Source organism: Sorex araneus, chromosome 4, assembly GCF_027595985.1.
Source record: "Sorex araneus isolate mSorAra2 chromosome 4, mSorAra2.pri, whole genome shotgun sequence".
NCBI classification, from domain to species: Eukaryota; Metazoa; Chordata; class Mammalia; order Eulipotyphla; family Soricidae; genus Sorex; species Sorex araneus.
The window spans coordinates 76,793,081-76,816,162 of NC_073305.1; the positions used below are offsets into that span (position 1 = coordinate 76,793,081).

At 43.9% G+C, this 23,082-nt stretch overlaps 1 protein-coding gene across 3 annotated transcripts in view; it reads left to right on the top strand.

Moving 5' to 3' along the window:
* Positions 1–23,082, top strand: part of UBR2 (ubiquitin protein ligase E3 component n-recognin 2) — a 110,993-nt gene that overhangs the window by 12,389 nt on the left and 75,522 nt on the right. For all 3 annotated transcript variants that reach the window (XM_004605799.2, XM_055137272.1, XM_055137273.1), the window contains exons 3-4: positions 17,415–17,493; positions 18,925–19,038. In XM_004605799.2, the coding sequence (XP_004605856.1) occupies positions 17,415–17,493; positions 18,925–19,038 (193 nt within the window). The remainder of the gene's footprint in view (positions 1–17,414; positions 17,494–18,924; positions 19,039–23,082) is intronic.

The window sequence follows — 23,082 nt, forward strand, 5'->3', positions numbered from 1 at the left end:
TCATGTAATTTTCCCCCCATGTTCAGAAATAGAAGAATATAATCAACATTCCAGAAACCCACTGTGTATGTTCTTCTCCACTGACTGTTTTTTTTTTTTTTTTTTTGGCTTTTTGGGTCACACCCAGCGATGCTCAGGGGTTTACTCCTGGCTCATGCACTCAGGAATTACCCCTGGCGGTGCTCGGGGGACCATATGGGATGCTGGAAATCGAACCCGGGTTGCCTGCATGCAAGGCAAACGCCCTACCCACTGTGCTATCTCTCCAGCCTCCACCCACCGACTTTTCTGATTACTTCCTTGCTTTTCTGGATTTTTTTTTTTCAAACAATGAAATTCTTTGATGTCCCTAATTTAGCCAGTGCTTCTTTAGTTTTAGTTTTTAAGTCTGTTTAGTTTTTAAGTATGTTTGTTTGTTTTGTCTTGTTTTTCTTTCTGGATCAAGATGACCACAACTCACTTGACTTATTCTGACCCATCTGTAGATTTACCATTACTGCCAGAGTTCCTGTGCTTTCGATAGTCATTTAAAACCTGATCTTATTAGAAATCTGATCTTGGTGTTGTATGTGCTTTTATGCGGCTAGGATAATTTTCTGCTTAAAAAAAAATGTTTAAAAAAACTAAAAAGAAAGAAAAAGAGGATAGAAGATGGAGAGGGAAAGTCAGGTGCCCTGGCTCCCATCGAATATCCCTGGTTTTCACGACTAATAATTGTTTACATATTCTTATGTTTTCTTCCAGAAGTTGTCTCTGCATGGTCAGTCTCATAGCTTACAAATTTCATACAGAAAAAAATGATATATATATTTTATATATATATATATGCACACACACATATATATACTAACCCAGATTTTCCTTTTTGATTTTAATAACACAATCTTGATGTTTATCCATATCCAGTAGTTAATTCACTGTATGTATGCATTACCAATAAAGACCTTCTTACTCCTTTTTCCCCCCCTCTAAAAGTTTAATAAGCTTAAATTTGACTAAGTCATAAGGTATGCATGGTAGTTTTTCTTTATGAGTATAGTTAGGATACCACAAATGTGTTTTTTGGTGGGGGACCAACAGCACAGTGGGTAGACCAATGGACTTACATGTGGTAGACCCAGGACCAATTCCTCGCACCCTGTATGGTCTCATGAGCATCGTCAGGAGTGATCCCTGGGTACAGAGTCAGAAATAAGCCCCAAGCATTGCCAGGTGTGACCCCAAATCAAAAACAAACTCCTCAAAAGTGTTTTTTGTAAATATGTTAAAAGTCGGTTGGAACATTAGTACAGTGGGGAGGGTGCTTGCCGTGCATGCGGCTGACCAAGTTCCTTTGCTGTTACCTCATATGGTCCCCCAAACACTGCCAGGAGTCATTCCTGAGCACAGAGCCAGGAGTAATCTCTGAGCACTGCTGGGTGTGGCCCAAGCCCTAAAAATAAACAAGTAAATAAATATGTTGAAAGACTGTTAGCTTTTGATTCAGATCCTCTCGGGGATACCCCTCCAAACCCCCTACAGCCCCCCCCCCCAAGAAAGGATACTAGCTCTGGGATTTTGTGATAAACCTTCTTGAGTTCCTTAATGATTTTATGGAGGGCTCTCACCTGGCAGTGCCCTGTGCTTACTCCTGGCAGTGCTCAGGGGGCCATGCATGGTGCCAGGGATTGAACTGGGGTTGGCCTCCTACACTGCACACGCCTTACCTGCCTCTCCAGCTATTCTGTATTAATGCTTTTGGAACAGTAGATCTTGTTTATATCATTTGCAGAACAGTGAACAAAAGTTCAGTGGACTTTTGTAGCAAATGTATACTGTTCCAAACAAGGCACTTAAATGTCATAACTTTTTTTTTTTTTTGCTTTTTGGGTCACACCCAGTGATGCTCAGGGGTCACTCCTGGCTCTGCACTCAGGAATTACCCCGGCCGTGCTCAGGGGAACCATATGGGATGCTGGGAATTGAACCCGGGTCGGCCGAGTGCAAGGCAAACGCCCTACCCGCTGTGCTATCACTCCAGCCCAAGTGTCATAACTTTTATTCTTCCTTTTTTGGAGGTGGTGCAGGTGGGGGTGGAGGGTGGCATTGTTGGGCCACACTTGGCTGTACTCAGAGGCTACTCCCAGCTCACTGCTTGGGGTTACTCCTGGTGGTGCTTGGGAGACCACGTGGTGCCAGGAATCCAACTAGGATTGGGAACATGTGCGGCAAATGCATTAAAACCCTGTGTTCTATGCCCAGCCACTCTTTTATGCTCTAACCTGAAACATTTTCTGTTTTCCTTTGACTTAGTTCTGACTTTAATACTCCGGAAGATTACAGGGCAGGTGCTTCGTAAGTGTATGTCAATTTGGGTTTGTCTTACATGATTAGGTTAAGTTGCATCTTTCGTGGGAATATCACAGAAATTATTCTCATTGCATATGATCAAGTAGCTAAATAACTGATAAAGAGAATGTCAGATTAACTGATTAACTAGTTAACTAACTTGATTAAGGGAATATATATAAGATCTCTAATGTCGTGAGACCATTACATACCCTTTTTCTCACCAAACATTTAATTTATTCATTTATTTATATCTGAATGTACTCATGGACTTCCATTATTCATGTGTTCAAATTGTTCTAAATTTGCCTGCATGAAGCCCTCCAGGCTTTGTTATTTTTTATGTTTTCCCTGCCCATTTTTTTTTCTTTTTGACGAAAGATCCTTGTGGTGCATCTTGACCCTCCAGTGTCCAGCCCTGAAGCCAGCCATCCCTCCGGGGGGAGGGCGGGCGCTCTTTCACTGAGCATATCTGCCGCAGCTGCTTTATCCAGTCACCTCTGGATGGGCATTTTTGTTTGCAGCAGGTTCGGCAAGCGAATGGGGCTGCCACTCGTAAAAGTGGTCCAGGTCACCGTTACAGTCTCTCCGGGTCCGTCAGCGATGTGCCTGGAAGGGAATCGCCAGGCCATATGAGCTTTCCTTTTTCATGTATATGTTGCTGTTGTTTTTTCTTCCCCTTCCCCTCGTGACTGAAAATCACACAGACGCACCCTGGCTAGAGTGCTCCCCGGGGATCCCAGGTCTGGCAGCAGAGCTTGCTGGGGGTCCCGCCTCCCCGGGGGCTCCCAGACCGCAGAGCAGCTGGGACAGTGCTTGGCACGTGCAGGGAGCACCAGGGAGCATCAACGAGATTGAACTCCAGGCCTGATGCTATAAGGCAGGCACTTTGTTTCTGAGCTGCCCCCAGGTCCCATTTTTATCTGTTTATTCCTTATGCTTGGAACATTTCCTGCCTTCTGCCTGTCCTCTGGGATGTGTTCCACTTGGTTTGCATCACCCACACTGTAACAAACTTATGTCGGTTTTATCTACCTGAGTTAACTTTTCCAAGTCAATTTTTTTTTAAAAAAAGCAGTGGTGACTTGGGTTGTTCTTCATAAATGCACCTAGTGATTCTCAAATCCCCCTGCAGGTTTTATAGGAAGAATTTGCTGGAACCATCTCTAATTTGGTCTCATTCACAAATTTATTGTTGCAGGCAGTGTAACATAATACACTGATTTCAGTGAGGAAGTATACTTATTCTGCTTTCGCTCATCCTAGCACCACTACCCCAAATCTATTCTGCAGTTACTGCTGGGAACAAGAGTCATCTTATTTATTTAAAAAAATTGTTTCTAAATTTTAATGTAGACAAAAGTCAGAACTTTTGATCCAGTTCTAGAGTTGGAATTGATTAGATTATAGAACTCCAATATTAAAATCAATAAGTATGAAAAAACAATTTTTATGTGATAATTTTTAAATCTGATCATGGGGTTGTTAAGACCTTGTCTAAGAATTTACTAAGCTGTTTATTGCTAGTTGAGCCTTCTGTGTTACTGTGTTTGTTTGCTGAGTTTTATTGGCTTCTATGGTACTTTTCCATCTAATTTGGTGTGCTCCTCCTGAATTTCAGTGTTGAGGAGTTAGGTGGTGCTACGTGGTCCAGAGACTTCAGGATCTGTGATCTGGTTTGGACCGAGCCTTCTGACTTCCTGTTCTTCTAGTGACAGGAGATCATTGTATTCTGAATTTCACCAAGGCTCCACTATAAAGTATTTTAATCTACACCCAGCTCTGACCGTCCAGGACACATATAGGCTTCATGGGACGGTGTTTCTGAACACTGAGGGGCTGGAGAGAGAGTTCAGAGGTTAAGGTGCTTGCCTTGCATGCAAGCTGTGGCTGAGAACCTAATTGAATCCCAGCACAGCCTCTGGCCTCTAGAGCACTGCTGGGGGGCGGCCTAGCCCCTCAGGCCCTAGCCCCTCAGGCCCCCCCAAGAAAGATAAAATGAGATGGCAGGAGGGGCCAGAGTACAGCTCAGTGGTAAAACGAGTGTTTCACATGTATGAGTGTTCACTGAACACACACACAGATACTATTCACACCCAGAAGAGAGAGATGACATCGTCAGAGATGACAGCATCTACTTACTGCCCTATTCGCGGGCAGGGTCTATGGCACAAATTCAGATGTTTGTCAGATGGGTAGACATTTGAATTTATAAAATCCAGAGTGGGCAGAACTCTCATCATATAATCATGAGTAGCATCCTAGAAAGTAACTGGTTTACAAATAAATACAGTATGTCAATGGGTGAGTATGGAAATAGGAAACAAGAATACTAAGCAGTTTAATTATGGTAGGGAGAGTAAAATCAGATCTTTGAAACTGTCCTTTGGGGAGCTTGGGGGTGGTGAGCCGATGGTCCCACATCTGACAGTGCTTAGGGGTGACTTCTGGCTCCGAGCTTAGGGATCACTCCTGGCAGGTGGGGGGATGGGAGACCAGATGGGGTCCAGGACCATCTAGACACAGCAGTGGCTGTGGGCCAAGGCCTTGCCCACTGTACTATGGCTTGAGCCCCTGTTCTTTGAACTTTGAAACAATGTAACAAACATTTGCTCAACAAATATTTGCTGCGTACTAGTAGTAATTGGAAGGCCCTGTTTTCTGTGCCAAACATCTGCAACTGAGAAGGAGGAGCTAAGAGTTTGAATCTGTCTGAGGACAGTGAGGGAGAAAATATTCAGGCCACGTCAGAATCCAGGCCAAGTCCACAATTCTGAGTCACTTGAAGCTCTTCCCCTAACCCAAATGCAGTTTCTCTTAATAGTCTTTCCATTTACTTTTTGACACAGATGAAATGTTGCACTTCCTTTGTGTATCGTCTTATTATCTTAGCAACCAGGATCCCCAGTGTTTAAGAATTAAGTTTGACTGTAAGAAAAGTTGAGAACATGTTTTCTGTCCCCACCCCCCCCACCACCACCCATTTTATTAAGTCTGAAAAAGGTTAAGATTATAGATACAGTTCTGTACAAAAGGACCACAGCAGACACAAGCAGAAGTTTGAGAATCCCCAGGTCCCCCTTGAGTCTGACCACTTGGCTGCAAACCCCAGGTGTCTCCGCAGACTTCAGGAGTTTAGCCTCTTTTCTAGAAAGCCCCAGAACACTGGAAACTGCTGTACCTGTGATTACAGTTTGTGCTAGCAGGATGCAAATCAGGCCCAGCGGAGGGGAAAGGTCAGAGGGTGGGACTCCCAGGAGCACAGCGTCTGTGGCCCCCAGGGCCCGTTTCTTCTCCTGGCACATGAATGGACCCCGAGCAGTCCCACAGGGAAGGGCGCCTGAGCTTTGGTTCTCAGAGTTTTCTTTAATTGGGTTTTTGTGTGTTATCACAAGATTGGTCTTTCTGGTTTGGCCCACTCCCCACTAAGTCATATTTTCTTTACTTTTTTATTTGTTTTGTTTTGGGCCCACATTCAGTGGTGCTCAGGGCTTATTCCTGGCTCTGCACTCAGCGATTACTCCTGGTGGTCTTGGGGGACCCTATGTGGTGCTGGGGATCAAATCAGAGTCTGCTCTTTGCAAGGCAAGTGCCCTACCCATTGTACTATTGCTCCTGCCCCCCAAATAATGAACTTAAAAAAAAAAAAGAAAAAGGAATGTCCTGTGTTCACCAGTGTTCTCGTGTCACGACATGGAGTCATCATTAGAGAGATAGAAATGCTTTACTGAATTATCAGAATGTTTCTAAATTATGTCTGGTCTATAGAATTTTTTGTATCCAGGAAAAAAATTATTTAGGAATCTATATATATAGTTCTTAAGAAAGAGATTTATTGGTAAAGGAATCAGGTTGTTTTTCTGTAGAATTATTTGTTCATTAGTTTCTGAAATTGCGAAGTCATAAATTATGTTGCTGAGTCTTCTTCATGTCAAGATGTTGTTTCCAAGCATTAGGCTGTAATGTATGTAAGTTATACATTTTGTTCTCTATTAGGAAAAGCACTGTCAAACTTGATTCCTTTCCAAATAAAGATTGTTAGAAGTAATAATCTGACTTCATAACTATATTTTGACATTTTTTTATCACCATTTAGAGAACATGAAAGTGAGCTATGAAGCCAAACTTGAGTGTGGCTTAAGTATTTCCACTTCTGCTAGAGAAGTGAAGTTTAGTATCATTGTTTTCTCTGTATAGTTAAATTGAGAATATTCCTTAGCATTTAAAAATTCATATGTGTGACTATGTAGATAGGCAGAGCTGGGGTAAAGGAGCTAAGGAAAAGTTGGGCATATTTCCCAGATGACATTTTTTATGCTTTATTCACAATTAATGTTCTCTCATTAGTGATTGGTTCTAAAAATAACAGAACATATCACCCCAGAGACTTTCTGTTTTGTTTTCGTTTGGGGGCTCCAGGCTGCTCCTGACTGCACTCAGGGAACACTCTGCAGGCTCAGGGGATCAGAGCAGGTGCTGGGGATCGAACCTGGGGCAGCCGTGTGCAAGGCCCACCCTCTGTCCTAACTCTTGAAATACCTGCATTATATGTATTTCTCACACTGACCAGTTCAGGTCAGTGGGGGTGATGAGTGGAGGCTCCAGGTCCTGCTTCCCACCATCACAGTTTTCCATGACCTTAGCATCACTGTCACTGTCGTCCCGTTGCTCATCGATTTGCTCAAGCAGGCACCAGTAACATCTCCATTGGAAGACTTGTTGTTACTGTTTTTGGCAGGCAAGATACTCTCGGTAGCTTGCTGGGCTCTCCAAGAGGGGCAGAGGAATCAAACCTGGGTCGGCCGCGTGCAAGGAAAACGCTCTACCCGCTGTGCTATCACTCCAACGTAGGGCTCCTAAAGCTCACCATACTGGATGAAAAATGAAGCAGGAGTGTCGTGCCACAAAAGTAAATTGCAAAAAAAATAAAAATAAAAAAATGGGGCTGGAGCGATAGCACAGCGGGTAGGGCGTTTGCCTTGCACGCGGCCGACCCAGGTTCGATTCCCGGCATCCCATATGGTCCCCCAAGCACTGCCAGGGGTAATTCCTGTGCATTGCTGGGTGTGACCCAAAAAGCAAAAAATAAATAAATAAATAAAAGTAAATTGCACCAGTTGAGAAAACAATGATGCTGGCATTCCTTTAGTCTGAGCTAGATGTGTATGCATCTGCAAAGTGTGGTCGGACATGTAATTCCTCCTGTATGTCGGAGAAGCACCCAAACTTGGATGTGGAAAAGCATTAGACAGAAGCCCCACCAGGAGCATTTTAGGATTATTTTTTTTCCCTTTGCAACATTGCCAGAACAAAATGAGGTCATGCATATAAGATTGTGGGACTATACTTGATATGTGTAAGTTTTTTTTTAAGCCAAATACTTTGCCTTTAGATCTGTAAAGTTACTGGGCCACAAATACTACCTCAAACCAAAGGACAGAGTTATTTTCATTCTTTTTCTATTTGGAAATATAAGGCTTCAATATGAAGAAACCATTTATTTCCTGTAAGAAGAGATGTTGGCTTGATCTTTTTTTCTTTTTAAAATACTTGAAGTCCTTGATCTCTTTTAGCAGCATTCTATTTTAAGACCATTTCTTTTTTAGCTTGACTAGTCTAGAGATTGAAATCAGAGCTGTTGGTTTTAAAAATAAGGACCAGGGAGATAATACGGTGGATAAGGCTCTTGCCTTGTATGCAGCCAACCCAGGTTCGATCCTCAACACCATATATGGCCTGGTGAGCCCTGTGGGAGTGATCCCTGGGACAGCCAAGAGTGGCCCCAAAGCCCAAAACAACCACAAAAGAAGTAGCTAAAAATCCTAGTTACTTACCAGGGCTGGAAATGTGCCTCTGTGTGTGTGTGTGTGTGTGTGTGTGTGTGTGTGTGTGTGTAGAGAGAGAGAGAGCGAGAGGAGGGAGGAAGGAGGAGAGAGGAGAGGGGAGGAGAGGGAGGGAAAAGTAATAGTAACTGTTTTTCTTTCTTTCTTTTTTGGGTGACACCTGGCGATGCACAGGGTTACTCCTGGCTCTGCACTCAGGAATTACTCCTGACGGTGCTCAGGGGACCATATGGGATGCTGGGAATCAAATCTGGGTCGGTCACATGCAAGGCAAACACCCTACCTGCTGTGCTATCACTCCAGCCCCAAAAGTAATAGTAACTTATTTTTTTTTCTTTTTGATTTGGGGCCACACCTGCTGTAGTCAGGGATCACTCCTGTTTGGCTCTGAGCACCGTATGGAGTGCCAGATACCAGACCCAGGTCAACCACACTCAAGGCAAGCGCCTTACCTGCTGTACTATCTTTCTGGCCTCAACTTTTGAAAACTTTGGTTTGTTCTGTACTGTTTTGATGAAAGGTTGACTAGCGGAATGCTAGGGGTATTTAATCAACTTTCATGATCAGCCTAGTCTTTGTCTAGATCTTGGGAAACAAAACTCTAAAAAGCTTTGGGATAATCCTTTATACTACCAGAATTTTTTCTCTGAATATTTTCTTTAGGAAAAGCTTAGTATTTCAAAAATCCGATTATTGAGGCGGGGGCGGGAGACAGTGCGCAGAGATGGACCTTGCTCTCGGTCAGACCCAGGCAGGCCGTATTCATGTGCTCCAGCCTTTTGAACTGTCTCTGACCCCCCCAAATGCAAACCTTAATTGCACATTATTGACAGTAGATAACTTAACTCACTTTCTGTCAAGTATAGAAAATGTCAGATTAGAAACTTGCCTGCTAACTCAAGCTCTCGGTAAGTTAACCTTACTCTTGTGGTTACCTTCGGTTAGTTTGACCTGTTCTCACATGTCCTAAAACTGCTCATTCAGCTAACATCTGAAGTGTTTATTTAAGTTCTCTGTCCAGTTTTTAGTGTATTCTCTTTTTATTACTAAAATTTAAAATTCTCCACAGTCCAGATTTTTTTTTTTCAGTACCAGGGACCAAACCCAGGAACTCATACTTGCTAGGCAAATGCTCTCCCCTGAGCCTTACTGCCTTTCCTCGCAATCTGTGGAGGGTGCCCCAGCCTTGGTGGTGCTGAGGCTCGAACCCATGACTCACGGATGCAAAGGGTGCACTCCAGCCCTTTGATCAACATCCTGGCTAAAGTTTTCTATGTATCCCAAGGATTCCTTGGTCAGATAGGTTTTGTGAATATTTCCTCTTCAGTTGGTAGCTGGCCTGTATGGTATCTTGTGATGACAGTTACTTGATTTTGATGTTTGTTTTACTAATATTTAAGTTATGTTTGTTTCCTGCGTGTAAGTAATAGCTGTCTTCTCCCACGTGGCAAAGATGCGGTTTCCTTCTACACACTTTGACTATTGCATTTTATACGTGGGTCTGTGGTCTGTCTCAAACCAGTTTTTTAACTGCATCTGGCTTCATGGAGTCATTCCCCGTGGACACCATGCAGTTGTCCCAGCACCACCTGCCCTCCCCCTGTTGGAGAGCGTTGGTGCTGCATCGTCATTTGACAGGATAAACGTGGCTCTGTTTCCTAACAGAAGTTGGCTCCATTATTTATCGGGATGCTCTTATGCCAATCACTGCATTCTCTCGATGACTGTAGCTGTATCAAAAGCCTGGGAGCTGATTCAGGAGGCTTTCATTCATGCGTGCTTTCCGTCTGTGTTGTCTGTCTCAGGTCTTCTGCATTTTGTAAATTTTAAAATTAGCTCGAGGGTTTTTATTTCTAAGAATGGCTGTTGTGTTTCTATGTGATCGCACTGCCCGTAAAGTTCACTTTGGGAACTGGCATTTAATTAATTGGCTAATCTAGGAGCATTTTGAATCTATTTGAGGTTTCTTTTTACTGAAATGTGTTTGTGTGGCTCAGCAACAGGGTCCCGAGTGTTCCTTCTGCCCTTCAGAAATAAAGGGCGTTCAGAGGAGGTGTGGCGCCTGTCCCTTGCTGTCAGTTAGGGTCAGGTGGCCGAGTCTTCTCTGTAAATCTTTCTAACCAGTTCTGTCAATTACTGAGAAAGGGGTAGTAAAATCTTCAAAGGTTGTGACTCTTCAAATTTTAGTATTTACTTCTTTTAGTTTAATCAGTTTTTATTTCTTTTTTTTTTTTTTTTTTTTTGCTTTTTGGGTCACACCTGGCGATGCTCAAGGGTCACTCCTGGCTCTGCACTCAGGAATTACCCCTGGCGGTGCTCAGGGGACCATATGGGATGCTGGGAATCGAACCCGGGTCGGCCGCGTGCAAGGCAAATGCCCTACCCGCTGTGCTATCACTCCAGCCCCCCAGTTTTTATTTCTTTAAGTTTGTTTTTCACCATGTCCATACATATTTAAATTGCTGACTTCCTAATATATTCATTTTTGTCTTTATGAAATGACAGTATCCAGTTCATGTTATCTGACATAAAGGGGTGTGTGTGTGTGTGTGTGTGTGTGTGTGTGTGTGTGTGTGTGTGTGTGTGTGTGTGTGAGAGAGAGAGAGAGAGAGAGAGAGAGAGAGACAGACAGACAGAGAGCATTTAGTCACCATGATGGGGCCAGCGCGCTAGTACAGCAGGTAGGGCTTTTGCCTTGCATGTGGCCAACCTGGGATTGATCCCCAGCATCCCATAATCCCATATAGTTCCCCAAGCACTGCCAGGAGTAATTCCTGAGTGCAGAGCCAGGAGTAACCCTTAAGCATTGCTGGGTGTGATCCAAAAAGGAAAAAAAGGGAAAAAATTTAGTCACCATGAAATGACAAAGTTATTCATAATTGGTTGGGTTTGAGGTGCAGAATGCTTCAATACTGACCCCTGCCCAGTGCCCACTCCCTCCAGCAGTGCCCCCACCCTCCTATTTGCTTTTATTTTTTCCCCCAGTACATTTTTGCAGTGTAAACAGTCCTGTTGACTGATAAGGTTTCGGCACAGCACGTCACCGTCTTTCAGCACCAGCTCCTTGAGAGAGGGCCTTTGGGGGGTGATCTCCCCACCGCAGCTCCGGGGGATTCTCAGCCCGGTGGCGCCCAGAGGTGACCCAGGCTACAGCTGTAGTGCTGGGCAACTCGTGAACCAGGGATCAAACTCAGAGCCTCACACGCGCAGGGCACGCGCTTTCTCCCTCTCCGTGCCCCATCGAGTGTTTGGTTCACGCCTGGCGCTGCTCCTGGCTCCACTGGTGTGCAGGGGACCATGAGTGCCAGGGACGGAGCCCAGCGCCTTTCACTCTCCCTGGCAGCTGTTTGACTGACTCTCTCGGCAGTGCTGTGGGCCAGGCTTGACCTCCTCATGCAGGACCCCTCTCTCTGTGCGGAGCCTCACCACCGACCTGGCTGAGATAGTTTTTCTTTCTTTATTATTATTATTATTAATTTTTTTACTAGTCACCATGAGGTACAGTTACAGACTTACAGACTTTCATGCTTACGTTTCAGTCATACAATGGTCGAGTACCCATCCCTCCACCAGTGCCCTTTCTCCACCACCAATGGTCCCAGCATCCCTCCCACCACCCCCACCCCGTCCCCCCCACCCCACTCCACCTCTGCGGCAGGGCATTCCCTTTTGCTCTCTCTCCTTTGGTGTTGTGGTTTGCAGTAGAGGTATTGAGTGGCCATCATGTTCGGTCTATAGTCTGTTTATTCAGCCATTGATTAAACTAATGGGAGTGAGCTTGAGGTCCACTTTATTTCTTCTTTATGTTTGAAGAATACATTTAATGGGTACATAATTCTGGGTTGATGAAGGCTTTTTTTTTCCTTTAACACTTAAAATGCTGCATTCTGCTCTCTTTATATGGATTCTGAGAAGTCAGGTATAATTTTTTCTCATTTGTTTTTTGGGCCACACCCAGTTGTACTCAGGAGCTGATTGTGTACTCAGGGGTCCCTCCTTAAGGGCTGAGGGGACTCTTTGGAGTGCTCTTGGTTAGCTATAGGTAAGATGAGCATCCTACCCGCTGTACTCTCTCTTCAGCCCTGAAGTCAAAGAGAGCCCTTATCTTTGCTTCCCTATCTTTTTAAGATGGTAATTATTGTTTAGTTTACTTACTTTTTGTTTCAGTTTTGGGTCACCAACTGGTGCTCAGGGCTGACTCCTGGCTCTGCCCTCAGGGGTCACTGCTGGTGGGGCTCAGGGGACCATGTGTGGTGCTCCGGTTCGAACAGGGGTCACCTGTACCCAAGGCCAGTGCCTGAACCCCTGTGCTCTCTCTCGGGCCCCTCTTCAGGTAGATTTCCACCTCATTCTCCCACCCAATGAGAGTTCAGTGACCGTGAGCTGCTCAAGAGACTCCTTCTGATCAGGATGCTAATACATACATGTTCATATATTAACTCTAAAACCATGCATTTGGGACATATACAGAGAGTGCCAGCTCTCTAAGCTCCACTGTCGGGTTACATGATCAAAAGAGTTTGGCGATGATGGCTTTGTGACAAAGCCTTGAGGGTTCGGGATTGCTGCTGGGGACCAGGGGCCTGCTGCCTCCGCCCCCTCCCTCTGCCCCCCACCACCGGTCCTGTTGGGTCTGAGAAGCGACACCTTCTGCCCAAGCACTGGCCCTCGAAGACCTGGTGCCCACGAGGTATCCTGAGCACTGCTTGGGGGTGGAGTCGGGGGGCAGATTTTTAAAAAAATCCTCTGGATTCTTGGGTGTTTGCACCAAATGGGATGTTGTTAGCATAGTGCTTGAAAACTGATACTGTAACTGCCCACATTTGGGCCTTTTTGTTTGGGGCCACACCTGGTGGCGTTTAGGAATCACTCCTGGCAGCGCCCTGGGAACCAGAAGGTGCCGGGGCGGAGCCCAGGTCAGCAGTGTGCCAGGCAAGCGCCCTACCCCTGTACTGTCTCCCCAGCCCACATTTGACTCACCTGTCAAATTATCATATTTAAAACATAAAATAGCTTCTAAAACACAAGCTCTGGCTGTTCTGTTCTTTATATAAAAGCTGACTTTTTTTTTTTTTTTTTAATTCACGAGCTCCCGGCAGTGTAGGGAGGCCCAGAGTCACTGCAGTGATCCTGAGCCCGCACGCGGGACTAATTCTTGGGCAGATCGGGCCAGGGCCTGGACCACATAAGACAGCCACATAAAACAACTGGGCAAGGCATTTGAATAGACATTTCTCTAAAGAAGATGCACAAATGACCAATAAACAAATGACTAGGTACTTTACATTAGTAATCGTTTGGAAAATTCAAGTGAAATGAGATCCCATTTCACATCTGTTAGAATCACTAAAATAAAAATAACAAGATTTGGGGCCAGAGCCATAGTACAGTGGGCAGGGCACTTACCTTTCACGCGGCTCACCCAGATTCAGTTCCTTGTTACCTCATACGGTTCCCCAAGCCAGGAGTGATCCCTGAGCACAGAGCCAGGAATAAACCTCACCCATAGCTGGGTGAGGCCTGAAAACCAGGAAACAATTGGAGTTAAAAGTATCTCTGATTGTTTTTGGTGGTCCTGGGAGTCAAACCCAGGACCTCATGCATGCACCGTCTCATCCCTGGCCCTGCAGCTGCTATGAAAAACTGAGTGTAGATGTTCTCCCAGCTATTAACCATAGAGAGTTGCCAATCTGTTCCTCTATTCCAGAATAACCCTTGACCCCAAGAAAGGGCTTAAAAAAAAAAAAAGGAATAGACATGGTGAAAAGAGCCAAACAGAAAGAACTAATAACCACAACAAGGCAGCTTGAACAGCAAAATATGGGAAGCATTAGACTGTAAACCAGAGAATAAAATCAATATCCTCAAGTCTACACTCGCATAACCAAGTAGTTGAATAAACAGATGGGCCTTAGGGGAGGCGGGGAGCATTTTCAGTATGGGAAATGACATTTAATGGATTGTGAAGTCCCACATTGCATCGAGGGGGAAGTGAAGAGCTGATGGAAATGGAATAAGGTAATTCTTTTGTTGAGTCTTTTTGTTTGTTTGTTTTGGTTTTGGGGCCACTTCTGGGAATACTCAGGGCTTACTCCTGGCTTTGCACTCAGGGATGACTCCTGGTGGGCTTGGCAGATCCTATGTGGTGCTGGACACGTGCGAGACAAGCGCCCTCCCTACCTTATTACCTCCCCGGCCTGATACTGAGTCTAAAATTAGTTCAAAGGTTAAAAATATACAAAGTGGGACCAGAATGACAGAAATTAGGTAGGGTGCTGGCCTTGCACATCTGACCTGGGTTCAGTCCCCAGTACCACATATGGTCCCCCATGCCTGCTAGGAGTGATCCCTGAGCACAGAGCCAGAAGTAAATCTTGAGCACTGCCAGGTATGGCCCCAGAAGAAACGGGGGGATAAAAAGTAAGTTGAATAAGTCAAAACATGCAATGTATATGTTCAGTTCAGGTCATTAGAAAAAGAACCATACAGCGTGCTTACAAGGAAAACAAAAAAGAAAAGCAAAGAAAATCAGAAAATTAAATAAGAACTTGCAACACGAACACTTGGTGTTTTAAGTTGAGCCAGTTTCCCAGCAAGCCTGAGTAGGAAAAAGAGAAAAAGAGAAAAAGAGACGTTCCAAATGGAAATTGATGAAAGTGCTCACCCTCACCTTTTCACCATCCTGTTTTGCAAAGCTAAGTTATCTGCTGCTGTATTTAAAAACAACCTGTGGAGTAGAAAATGAGGGTGATGGGGTCAAGTCTGGTTCTGTAAGGTGGGAAATTAGGCAGTGCCCACAGGCAATAAGTTGTTCCAAACTCATAATAACTAGACAGAGCCTGGTGATGGTTGCTTCTGGTCTAGGGATGCACTGGAGAAACTGTGGAGATGCTGAAGATCTCTCAGCCATACAGTTTGGCTACCATGGAATAATGAGAATTACCTATGACAAACTCGAAAATTTAGATGAAATGGATAAAGTCTTTAAGCTGTGATAGATATCTTGAATATACATACAGTGACAGATCCCAGAATGGTAACCAAAGATCTTATCTTCTCTACTGGAATAGCAAAGTCTACCACATTTTGAAGAAATTGTTCCTTCTTAGTATTAGAAAAAAGTGGGAAAAGGGGGAAAACTCTTTATGAAGTTAATAAAGTCTTGATTTCAAATCCTGATAAATTAAAGAGGAGACATTATGAACCATTTCCTTTATTAATATAGATGAAGGGATCCTAAATAAAATATTAGCTATCCAAATCCAAAAATATACTAATAGAGTGATGCATTTTGATCAAATGGAGTTTAGCTCTGGAATCCAAAGGTAGTTCATCCTTAAAGCAAGTAGTAATGTCATTTAACATCTCAATAATGAGCAAAAGTTCTTTCTGATGTGATTCATTTTAGTGCTTATGCTGTAAGTTCTTAGCAAAGTAACGTATCTGTAAGAAAACTATTGCGTATTTGTGTATTAGGCTTTCAGAAACTTTATTATGGATTTTTGGATTTATTTTTTAACTGTTACAAGTAAGGTGGTTGGTATAATAGACTTAACATGTACTTTGGCTGTAGTGATTTACAGTTTGGCAGCTTTTCATTCATATTGTCCCTCTCCAAACATACTCGGATACTTCTATGTTTGGGGCCATACCTATCTTCCTGACTTGGTATTTAGGTTTTGCTGGGGGACTGTGAGGGACCTGGAATCAAACCAAGTATGTGCTTTAGCCTTTTGTACCATGGCACAAAAGGCTGGCCCACCAGACACGTTCCTGCCCTGCAGATTATTTTATTTTATTATTATTATTATTATTATTATTATTATTATTTTGGCTTTTGGGGCCACACCTGATGATGCTCAGGACTTACTCCTGGCTCTACACTCAGGAATTACTCCTGGCAGTGCTCATATGGGATGCCATCGATTGAACCCGGCTTGGCTTTGTGCAAGGCAAACACCTCCCCGATGTACTATCACCCCGCCCCCTCCCCCCTTTTGGATTATTTTAAAGCATTTGAGACTATAATTCTTTTTTCAGTGTCACTTTTTTTCTCCAACTATTAGCATCCTAAACATGTCACACGAATCCCTTCGTTCTAGTGTTGAAGTTGTGTGAGTTGGTTCCTAAATGTGGGTTCAAAGTTTACACTTTGCGTCTGACTTACTCTCCATTTTTTCTTTTGTCAGTAATGCTTTTCCTTTATATTTTCATCTTCTTTCTGCTTATGTGATGCCAAAACTAAGTCATTTGTCCTGTGGATTTTTCCACCTTCCAGATTTGGGTAGTCATGTCCCCTGGACATTAATTACCATGTGTCTTTATTCCCTCTGTGTCCTCCAAAGGGGCACTTAGGCTCGATAAAATTCTGTGTGTGGGTGTGTGTGAGGGGATAATGACATAACTGTTCGTGTATAACTTTTTGATTCTTCATGTCAGGGGCCACATAATGCTTGACTCTTTTTGTTTTACCGAGAGTAGTGGCTTTAAGGACCTGGTAGGTGCAGCATTTCCATTTGCCTTTTTACCAGCTGTTTTAGTTTGTTGCTTACATCACTGGTTCATTGGTGGTAATGAATCTTCATAAATTAGAATCCTATTTTATTTTGGTTTTTGCACCACACCTGACGGTGCTCAGGCTTCCTTCTGGCTCTGCGCTCAGGGATCACTCCTGGCGTGCTTGGGGGACCGTATCAAACCTGTGTTGGCCATGTGCAAAGCAAATGCCCCACCCGCTATACCGTCGCTCTGGCCCCCAAGCTAGAATTTTATAGAAATTTAGCTCTTCATCAATTCTTTGTTTACTCTGAGGTGCAGGTTATATAGGAAAAGCAGCATAAATGCATGATTCTTTCTAGAAGGCCTCCTCATAAACCTACAGCAGATGTAAGTACTTAATGGAGACTCTTGAATAATGGTTACTGTAGTCCCAAGGGTCTCAAGAATGCCTTCTGTTACTCCAAATGCCAAGTATTTTGTTGAAAGGCTTTGTTAGCAGTTTAAGGGGAAAAAGTTAAAGGTGTCAATATTATAGGGAAAGAGTTAAGATTGAACACTCATTTACTTAGAGGTAAGGGACAGCTGAATCTCTTATTACTAGAACTGTTTGCATTTATCAAAGTTCAAAATTATTCCAATTCTGGCTCTTCTAGGATGGATTCCAGTTTGAAATATTACGTTGTGAAATTTTATGCACTTATTATATGGCTTAAAAATTTTTTTTTTGTCCTTTTAACTTTACAGAGATTGTGCCGTTGATCCTACTTGCGTTTTATGCATGGAGTGCTTTTTGGGAAGCATCCACAGAGACCACCGATACAGGGTTAGTGATATCTTGATCAGAGTCATATCCTATTGAATTTTACAGTAGGTATTTTTCCTGCCTTTTCAAACTGCCAACAGAAGGGGGGTGGGGGAGGGAGTGGCCTCGTCACTGTAGCCTTGTGGCATTGACATGACCCGAGAGCCCTGACTCTCAGGGGCTTTCCGCTGTTGCCTCTGCTGGTGGGGGTGATGAGAATGGACCGAAACAGCCAGAGAAACAGACTCTCTCTGTTTTGGTGTGTTCTCCTAGAGAAGCCCCGTTGCCTTTAAGCTATTCTGCCTTTGGCAGTCAAAGCTAACATCAGCTCCAGGCTGTTAATTGTCATTTTTCACCTCGCTCTCAGCCCTTGTTTCTCGGCATCTGCCTTTAGAGCCCAGGAGAATAATTGTCCTTTGTGCAGTGGCCATGATCACGTTATGATCTAGGACACTCAGACACACATGCACGGGGCAGAGTATAATAAGACTTGCTTTAAAGTCAATTCCAACTGATACCATTCCCAAATTCCTCTTCCTCATGGTAATTTTTTAAAAAGCAGAATTACCCAGGCCTGGCATGTAGCTCAGTTGTAGAGGCCATGGCCCTGCCAAAAAGAAAAAAAAGAACCAATTATTAATAGGTTATATCTTGCCAGACTTCTTGAATCATTGCCGTATCTCAAGGAAATGTGAACAATTATCAAAACTCGCAGATGGTGCGAAGTTTGTATGACCAGGCCGTCCACCTCTCTGCTTCCTGAGCCCCCTTCCTTTGCAAAGAATGGCTATTCAGGTAGTGCTTGGGAATAAAAACAAGCAACTCCTGCACTTTCCATAGGAGCCTCTCTCTGCTGCCCTGGCAGCGCACTGGTAAGTAAGCTCTCCTAGAGGACAGCAACTCTCGGGTCCTTAGAATCCTGAGACCTGCCCCATTAGGGTCCAGGCCCATAACCCGGTTGCCTAGATACCAGCATTATGCCAGTTTAACCCAGACCCGTCAGGAATAGCCCCCTAGTCGTGTAGGTGGAACATATTATACCTCTTTATGGGGAAAAAAACCTGTAGCCACTGGATACTGCAAAGCAGCTTATGTTTAAAGGACTTAGATTAGCATACAGACTTCAATTTTAAAACCTTGAGAAATTTGGGGTTCGGAGTGATATTATAGTGGGGAGGGCATTTGCCTTGCACAGGGCCAACCTGGGTTTGAGCCTCTATACGGCCCCTCGAGCACCACCGGGAGTGATCCCTGAGTGCAGAGCCAGACGTACATCAGTGTTGCTGGATGTGGCCAAAAGGAAACAAAACAGCATAGAGAGATTTGATGTGGAATTGTTATTATTTCTTCAAAGAAACTAAAGGCTAAACACTATAGTGAATACTATACCAGGGTTGTTTCTGGTGCCCTCAGTAGATACTTACAAGGTTCTTTCTGTCTTTTTTCCCCAAGATGACGACTTCCGGAGGTGGAGGTTTCTGTGACTGTGGCGACACTGAAGCTTGGAGAGAGGGTCCTTACTGTCAGAAGCACGAGCCGAACCCCTCTGGAGCTGAGGAGGAGGAGGTAAGGCTTTCCAAAGAGTTGTTTTTATTATTTTCATTTAGTTCCAGTTTGTACATTTTATTTTATTAAATTTATAAATAAACTTCATTTATTTGATTGACTGATTTAGAATACCATTCATGAAAGGTTTCCTCATACAGCCCTACACCATCTTCCGCACTGGCTTTTCCCTCTCCCATGTCTCATGGGCCCTCTGAAAGCCCCTGAAGGTGTGTTTGGTTTTGGGTTTTTTGGTCACACCCGGCAGTGCTCTTGGCTGACTCCTGGCTCTGCACTCAGGGATCACTCCTGGCAGGCTCAGGGAACGAAATGGGCATCCAGAATCAAACCCAGACCTACTGTATTATCTCTCTGCCCACTATCCCCACCCACAAAAGTTGTTTTTAAAGAAATGTTTTAACCTCAAATTTGAAATACTTTCTTATATACAGACTGGAGCGATAGCACAACGGGTAGGGCATTTGCCTTGCACGTAGCTGACCCGGGTTTGATTCCTCTGTCCGTCCCTCTTGGAGAGCCTGGCAAGCTACCAAGAGTATCTCGCCCGCGTGGCAGAGCCTGGCAAGCTATCCGTGGCATGTTCGATATGCCAAAAACAGTAACAACAAATCTCACAATGGAGACATTATTGGTGCTCACTTGAGCAAGTCGATGAACAATGGGATGACAGTGCTACAGTGCTTCTTATATATGAATTGAATTGTAGTGAGAGAAATGGATAAGCAAAATGGTCCTGCCAGTAGGAACAGTTGAGTGTACTTTGAAAGTCCTTTGCATTTTGTGGCTGCCACCATGGCTGGTCGGACCTGCTTTAGACTCCCCACTTCGTATGGAAGGGATTATTTCCCTTTACATACACACCACTGGACTCAGCTGGGGTTCTGTGTGTTGGTGCTATGGCTGAGACACTGGAGTGTGGGTTCACCTTCCCTTCCACAGCCAGACACAGTGGCCTTCCTGGCCGTCTCCTCGTGGCTCACCCCTGTTCGCTGCAGCTGTGGAAAACTGCTTTTAGAAAGTGCTGCTGAGTATTTTTTGTTTTCCTCTTAGTAGTATTTATATTCTTACAATCAACTCTTTGTGACAGTTTGATATTTGATTATCAGTGTTTCGGATTTTATGTTTTGTTTCGTTTTTAATTTATTATTGGTTTGGGGAGTCACACCTGGCCACGTCAGGAGTCCATCCTGGTGGTGCTCACGGGACCATATGGGGTGCCAGGGATCGAACTCGGGTTGGGCACATGCAGGGCAAATGCCTTTCCGCTGCCAGTCCCATCAGATTTCATTTTTAAATGTCAGAGATATTAGGTGCAGTCACATTATTTCTCCCTGGCTCTAAAATAAGTTATTTTATGGTTTATTGTGTAGAACAGCTAATTTTAAGCAGGTTTCTTAAATTTTTTCCACTGATGACCTTTCTTCTTTCTTTTCTTTTTTCTTTTTTTTTTTTTTGCCTGAGAAATTTTTATGTGATTCCAGGTGCATAGGTTTATAAATAGATCAAATATTTACTGATAAAAATAAATTTCTGGCCCAGAGTGATAGTACAGCAGGTAGGGAGGTAGGGTGTTTGCTTTGCACCTGGACGAGCCAGCTTCAATCCCTAGCATCCCATATGGTCCCCTGAGCACTGTCAGATGTAACTCTTGGGCGCAGAGGCAGGGGTAACCCCTGAGCATCTCTGGGTGTAACCCCCGAAAGAAAGAAGGAAGGAAGGAAGGAAGGAAGGAAGGAAGGAAGGAAGGAAGGAAGGAAGGAAAGAAATCTAGCACTTTGGCAGCAGCACGCACTGCTTCACTGATATTTATTGAGAGTAGAACTTAATTCAATAATTATAAACATCTTATTACATGGAATTTGTAATAAGTAATTTTTCGTTTTTATGTAATTAGAAAAAAAATATTTCCAACAGTGTGCTGCTTGGCTCACGCTCACAAAGGCAGCCAAATGCATCTGTCCTTCTGACTTTTCCTAGTGACACTTCTACCTTTTCTTTCAGATAAGGAGTTATGACATTCCCTCTGTACAGTAATATCATAAACTAAGGCATTCAGTCAGAATGGACAGCAAAAGCAGCAGCAGAAGTGGATGTTGTTACCAAAATGCCTTCAAACATATCACTTAGTGTCTGAACACCATCCACCACAGCGGCTGCTATTAATGAAACACCAGGTGGCGAGAAACACAGATGGTAGTGCCAGCGTCAGCATGTTAATTGCGTTGCTAAAATTGATCTTGACCTCTACATTCAGTTCTGTGGCCCACAGGTAGAAGCTAGCTCCAGAGTGTCTTCTTGTCTGCCTGGGTAAGATGCAGGAGGAACTGCTCTCCCCTCTCTCTGCAGGAGGAAGTTTTGCCTCTCTCTCAGTGTGAATCTGAGCCTTGTTTCTGCTGCTTTAGTCTTGGAGACAGTCTGTCTATCACAGCTGTGTAAAAAAATCTATGTTCACTCGTAGAAATCAGAGCCAAGACGACATCTCAACTCCAGTTTATTTTCCTACCTTTGTTTTCTTTTTAAAATTTTTTGTTTTGTTTTGTTTTGGGGCCATATCCGATGATGCTCAGAGGTTACTGCTGGCTCTTGATTCAGGGATAACTCCTGGCAGGGCCTGGAGGACCATATGAGATGCTGGGGATTGGACCTGGGTTAGATGTGTACACGGCAAGCTCCCTACCCGCTGTACTATCACTCCAGTTTATGTTACCTTTGTTTTCTTTGCATCCTATTTTTTGCGCACTATTTTGTGATACTATTTTATTACACTAGATTTGTATTTCTGGGGAGAAGGGTACACTCAGTAGTGCTTTGAGAGACCGTGCATGCAGGGGTCAACCCCAGGGCTCCCACATAAAAAACTTGTGCTCTGGCCCTCTGAGCCATCTCCCTGAAGCCTGATGTTTTTTGGTTTTTTTTTTTTTTTTTGCTTTGGGCCTCACCCCAAAGTGCTCATGGGTCACACCTGGATCTGTGCTTGGGGGACCAGGATATGAACCAGGTTCACAACCGTAACTGCAGATGCCTTCATTTTTGTACTATCTCTCTGGCCTCCTGGATATATTCTTAAAATGTATAAGTTCTCTTTAAAATGAAATTTTATCGGGGCCAGCAACACCGGGGGGCTGGAAGGAGGAGGTGCCCCCAGCACACCTTCTCCAGATGGAACCCTGGCGACACTGAGCAGCAACTAACACGGCTCCAGGATTCGGGACTGGGACACATCCGAGCCCGACCTTTTCTAAAACCTGAAAACATACAATCTTTTAATGAAAACTAATTATCAAATGCCTCCTTATTAGGGTTATCTTGTTTGGGGGTATAACTCCCACAACAATAGTGAGTTTTGTGTTGAAATATGGAACGTAATCAAAGTGAAGAGAAAATAAAGTGAGGTTCATCAGTTATACAGTTGGGGTGGGGGGTGGGGAGTATACCCGGGATTTTGGTGGTGGAATATGGGCACTGGTGAAGGGATGGTGTTTGAATACGGTATAACTGAGACATAAACCTGAGAACTCTGTAACATGGTGATAAAATTTTAAAAAAAATAAAAATTAAAAAAAAGGAAAAAAAATGAAATTTTATTTAATAAAATGAGTAGCTGAGTGAGCAACTTCTGAAGACTTTTGTGATGTGATATTTGCATGAATCAGTCCTGATTTCAGTCTCATTTGAGCGTCGCAGCTGGTGATTACTGATAGAGCTAGGCATCAGTCCTGTACACTATACTCGGTTTATCTTGCAGTTCTATAAGAAGCTATTAACAATATTCTATTGCTGCAGAGTTTTTGCCTGTTTTTTGTTTATTAGTTTGTTTTGTTTGCTTTTATTTATTTATTTATTTATTTGCATTTTGGGTCACACCCAGCGATGCACAGGGGTTACTCCTGGCTCTGCACTTAGGAATTACTCCTGACGGTGCTCAGGGGACCATATGGGATGCTGGGAATCGAACCGGTGTCAGCTGTGTGCAAGGCAAAGGCCCTACTCGCTGTGCTATCGCTCCACCCCTTGTTTGCTTTTTAAGGAGCTCCATACCGAGTG